This window comes from Magnolia sinica, chromosome 10 (assembly GCF_029962835.1).
Source record: "Magnolia sinica isolate HGM2019 chromosome 10, MsV1, whole genome shotgun sequence".
In the NCBI taxonomy this organism is placed as follows: domain Eukaryota; kingdom Viridiplantae; phylum Streptophyta; class Magnoliopsida; order Magnoliales; family Magnoliaceae; genus Magnolia; species Magnolia sinica.
In genome coordinates this window covers 77,658,657-77,664,378 of record NC_080582.1, presented here as the reverse complement: position 1 = coordinate 77,664,378, position 5,722 = coordinate 77,658,657, and the positions used below count along the sequence as shown (strand labels likewise).

The 5,722-nt window shown below is 35.4% G+C and overlaps 1 protein-coding gene across 1 annotated transcript; it reads right to left on the bottom strand.

The window, feature by feature from the left end:
* Window positions 1-2,768: 2,768 nt before the first annotated feature.
* Window positions 2,769-5,722, bottom strand: LOC131257551 (F-box protein SKIP23-like). Its single transcript, XM_058258345.1, has 2 exons — window positions 5,701-5,722; window positions 2,769-4,347 (listed from the first exon to the last, which is right to left on the bottom strand). Exon 2 carries the CDS (start codon window positions 4,287-4,289, stop codon window positions 3,051-3,053), a length of 1,239 nt encoding a protein of 412 aa, XP_058114328.1. The 5' UTR covers window positions 4,290-4,347; window positions 5,701-5,722; the 3' UTR covers window positions 2,769-3,050.

Here is a 5,722-nt window from a genome sequence, read left to right as displayed (position 1 = left end):
TGAGAATAATTTTTCATTGTGAAAAAAAAAAAACTGTATTGTGCTCTCCCAGTGAATGCTATGTAGTTAAGAAATGCTTTTACCTGAACCTCTAATGGCTAGGATGAATTCTAATCTTTTATTTTGTTAAATGGTTTCAGTTGATTAAACTATGCACTTTTCATGGATTTGAGCTGGTTATTTGTAATATATGAAGGGTTGACTAAAGTAGTCTTTTCTTGGATTCAATCTGGTTGTTTGTAATATATGTAGGAAGGGCTCAAAAGAAGGTTGAACAAGAGAAGATACCAAGTAGCCAATTCAAGGCAAGGCATAGCCAATAGATGAAGTCCTGGGTAATTTCTTTTGTATGGGTCCTAGTTTAGGGGGGCAAGTGTTTAGAGGGTTAAAAGTCAATTTTTGTTGGAGTGGGCCACTTAGGTCATTTCCTCTTTTATTGAATCGAGTTGTTACCAATTTTGTGAATAGGATTCTTATCAAATAATAGTGTGAATTATTTTTTGAATGACTATCAGGTGCAAAATTAAAATAATAATAATAATAATTTATCAATATTTTATGGTATTCACAGATATTTTAGCGACGGACCAAATCCGTCGCTAATTTCTGAACATTGAAAATCAACGACGAATTCGCCGTCCGTCGCTTACTCATATTAGCGACGGATCTTATCCGTTGCTAATGTTTTAAGTGACGACCAATTTTTTGAATTTTACTGACGGATTTTTTATTTTTTACGACGGATTATATCCGTCGCGATGATGCGACGGACCTTATCCATCGCAGATTAAACGACGGATTTTATCCGTCGAAAATAAAAAACGACCCAGTAAACAGCGACGGACCAAGCGACGGACGAAGTCCGTCGTTTATTTGGTTTTATGACGGATTTTGACATTCAATTTCAGGATCTTAAAAAGAAAATCTAAATCTTGATAATTAAATTTACATAAACATATAATTTTAATTATTTGATTATTTTAGATTTGGCCACTTAGAATGTTAATCAAAGGTGGACCCCACTATGTAATACAAATAAATGAATAATAATATCATTGATATAATTGATAGGACTCCGGAATTCAAATTAACCTAATTACATTGCAGAGTCAATACTACCAAACTCAAGTGAGTAACGCAACTTGTCTCATAATTCATTAAAATTAAAATAAATCATGATGATTGTTTGATTGATTTACTGGTTTGAATATTTTGATATGATAATTGTATGATAAATTTATATGTGAATATTTTAATCGAGACAACTATGCCAAATATGAAAAATATACATTTACATATCATCTCTCATTCATTGCATTGCATAATGCATGGTCGATCCTAAGGGCCCTCCTTGGAAGAAATGTTCAATCTTAATAGAGCATTACCGGATGTGGGCTATACCCAAGCCTACCGAAAGGTGGAAGCCTACCCAACGGGTGGATGCAAGTTGACGACCTCCAACCCAAGCAGATGGACGATCATCTCATCTGATGCATTTACACACCATTTGCATCCATATCATTTTATATACATTTTTATGTAATTTTAATTACTATGATTATGAACCATGCTGGGTTATATCACTAAGCCTGGCCAGCTTACATTTTTATTGATGGAAAAACCGTACAGAGGAGCTATTAGCAGATGATGTGACGCAAGAACCGGAAGGATCTACTGTACCTGAACACGACCCACCTGAAACATGGGCATACTTATCTGAAGATGAAGTGGCGGCATTAGACAATTTTTTATTATATGTTTTATTTTGTTAGCATAGTTTGATAATGCATACTAGTATTTATTTTGAGACTTTAAGCAATTATTTAGATTTATTTCTTTGAAATAATGTTAGCATGGAATAAATATCATTATAGTATAATGGTATAATAAGTGAATGATTTTAAGGTTCATTTTATTTTAAGGGTCGTCAAGATTTATATATGTTTAGTTGATTGGTGCTAAGTATTATGTATGTGTGCTTGAGATTATGTTGAACCTTATATTAAATATAATTATTATCTCTGATTAAACCGATTAAGAAATTAAATTAGTATACTTTGTGTACGAGTTACGAACTGAAACTCGAGTCTGAGGGTGCACACTCTGTACCCGAATTTTGGGGTGTGACAAGAGTGGAGAGAGAGAGAGGGTTAGCTGGTTAGGGTTCGTGTGGGCGGCTGTGCGGCAATTAGTCTAGCATGGGGTGATGCACCTGTTAGGTGGGTGGATTTCACATAAACATGGGGTCGTCTTTTATGTGCTTTCTACTTTCTTGTGTTTTTTTTTTTTTTTTTGTCAAGGCTCTATATTACTTCCATTTTAAATCCGCATGGAACCACCACAAATAATGTATGCTCTTTCATGTTTCCCTTGGAACTAAAAAGTGAGGTTAATCCAAATCTGAAGTGGGCCAAACCCATATCAAATCGTTCTGAATACATCTAAAATTATTTGGAATGACCTGAATTTTGGGCTATCCATCCATCTAAGGTGAGAGCATCTATTGATGGCAAAAAAAAAAAAAAAGTGTAGGCGTGCACAATAAAAAGACATGGCTAGCCTCACACAATTTGGAAGCTTTTTAGTCATCAATGTCTCTGTCTTAATTGCTCTGTTATGGGTTTTGCATTAATGAATTATATTTGGATTAGCATGATGAGTATGCTGATGGTGGACCCCACATGGACAGGTGAATAACCATTAGACGGAGGTAATAAGTCCTCCAATTAGGTGATTACTGTTACACTGACCTCCTTGTATAATCAATATAAAGCAAAACAATCTAACTTCAGATTGGAATTGAAGCAACTTAACTATGAAAACTTGTTTCTATTGTATGTTTAACTTCATAGAACTTAGTAAGAAAATGAAAATCTAAATTTCTAAATGCACATAGATATTATGGTCAAACTTCCAAGTTTACTTCTTCACTCTCTCATCAAATTACTAAACATCTAATAATATAAACTAACAAGAATAGTGGAAAGAAATAATGTTAATCCAATGTGTATTTGAGAAATAATTTTAAAAAAAAAAAACATTAAATGCAATTATTCTTCCAACGCATCATTACGACGATAAGATGTGTGCAACCATATGGGTGGAGGCCAAATCATTCCCAAGTCATTGCTTGAATGGTATTGGCATGGCAAGGATGTGATGCTATTATCCTCCAAGTTGAACATGCCTAAATCATGACCCCCTCGTACACCAGCCTTATACGAATATACTGCGTCATCAGTAAAGTAAATACAATTTCTTTTGAATCTGGGAAAATCGTGAGCCGAGAGAGATAATGAGTAATTTGAGCCTAAGAACAACATACAATCACCAAGAGTTTTCACCTCAAACCTCTTCCCCCTACTTATATCCATCTTAAAAACTTTAAATCTAACGGTATAATATATCCAATTATGAATGTCTTCACAATATCTAACATCCTCACCGGTATGAATGTCTTGACAATATCTAACAACCTGTAACAGCTCCCCCATTGATTCCACTAAATACATTGTCTGTTGATAGATATCCCTTTGTAGCGGCACATAGATATTCATTTGTGGCATGACCTCCACTGCATCGGGAGGCCCATCAATGTTGCAAATTGCAACTCTTCCATTAGAGTCTACCACATAGAATTGTTCTTTATAACACACAATGTCACAATAAGGACACCATATCTTTTCAATTACGGTCCACTCCTTGTCTCCATGTCTACAGAATGCTAATTTTTGAAGCTCACCATGGATGGCCATAACAACATAGTTGGGGTTCGATGTAGGGTCTGAGGATACCACAGCCTTTTTTATAAAGCGGGTTCTTATCCATTCCGAGTTTGGAGTTTCTACTACACCATCGAATAAAGACCGTACATTGTACTCTGCACCCACTCTGGATTTGTCAAACCCTAGTACTTCGGAAAACGTTGTTATTGGAGGAAGTTCGATCTGGGTCTTAGTAAATGGATTAAATAAACGAATGACAGGGGTCTCATCTACTGCAACCAGCCAACCATTGGAAGAACCACAATACCTTCGCCCATGAACCTCTGATAGCTTGAGGTAAAATATCTTGTTATCAGATAAACTAAAGGCACTGTAGGCCTTGACGTTCTTGTCATATGGAAGCATTAACAGTGGTAGCTGGTAAGGGTAATGAAGAGGCATTTCCTCTACGGCTGATCGCCATGACTTGCAAGTGGCACGAAATGCTAGATAATCCCTATTGGCAGATAGTAATTCCGCGATTGTACGTAACAGTTCATTTTGAAGTTGGGACCAGTCAGCCATGTATATCCTTCTCAATATTACTGATCACTCAAGATTATGCAACTGTGTTTCCTTGGAGCTGGAAAAAAAAAGTGAAAAAAAAAAATGATATTAGATGAAGGGATCATGGTAAATATTACATTTCTATTACAAAAATACTTGGAGCAAAGTAAATCAATAATACATCTCAAATCCAAACATGCTTTAGCTTATACTACTAAATTAGGCTCATAAAACTTAAAGAATTTAAAATTTGTAGCAATCACCAGTGCAAGTGGATTTGGTGAGACCCCGGCCTCATCAAGATGGTGAGGCCCTTATTGTGGGCCCCACCTTGATATATGTATTATGTATCTACTCCATCCATCTGTTTTTCCGGATCATTTTAGGGTATTATCCTAAACATGAAGTAAATCCAATTATTGGATAGACCGTTTCATTAGAATTAATGATTATTAACCTTTAATAGGCCATGGAGGTTCTGGATCAAGCTAATATCTATTTTTTCCCTTCATCCATGCCTATGTGACCTTATCAATAGATTAGATGGCAAATAAACACTACGGAAACATTAAGGTGTGTCTTAAGAAGTTTTTAATTGTAGGTGGTTCAATCACCACAGTTTCTTATGAAACATTCCCCCCATAATTGGATCTGCTTCATGTTTGGGATAATGCCCTAAAAAAATATTAAAAAAACGGAGGGACAGTGTTGGTATGCAGGAGCATGTAAGTGTGCATGAACTTTCACAAATATCTGTCAGGCCTGCAAATCTGGCCTCTTGTACACACTCGGGCACTCACCCAATTCGCTACGTTCAATAGAATAAACACCAGACAATAATTGGTAAATTGGACACACCCGGGCACTTATCTAACCCAAATACAATTGATGAAGTATACTGTCTATTGCACACACGTAAGTGCTTAGCTGGAGAATATTGCAAACGATTATTGTACACACTTGGATGCTCACCATAAGGTAATTAAGGGACCTATTGTACACACCAGGATACTTACCCAAAGGTAATAATTGGAGTTTTCAACCCTGCAATGCATGAATCAAACAAAGTTCTTTCCAAAGTCTTTCACAATCAAGCACTTAATTTTTAAGACTTTTTGAGGCGTCAAAATATATTAATGTAATTATAAGATTTCTAACCATAGATCATTAAATTTTACATAAATCATTAAGATCGTCTCAAATTTATACCCTCTCAAAAGATAACCTCAAAAACAGAAAATAGCAATATGAATTTTCAACAAGTGACGACAGTGAAAACAAAATAACGAAATTCCAATTCATAAATTCAAACTACTAAAGAAGTCACAAATCCAACGATAATGTTACATAAGTCTAACATTCTTGAATCGAATTTTGAATCATGCTCATATGAGATTACTAATGCGAGAAGAGGTAAGCGGCAACTCACTTTATTAAATCAGACTAAACTC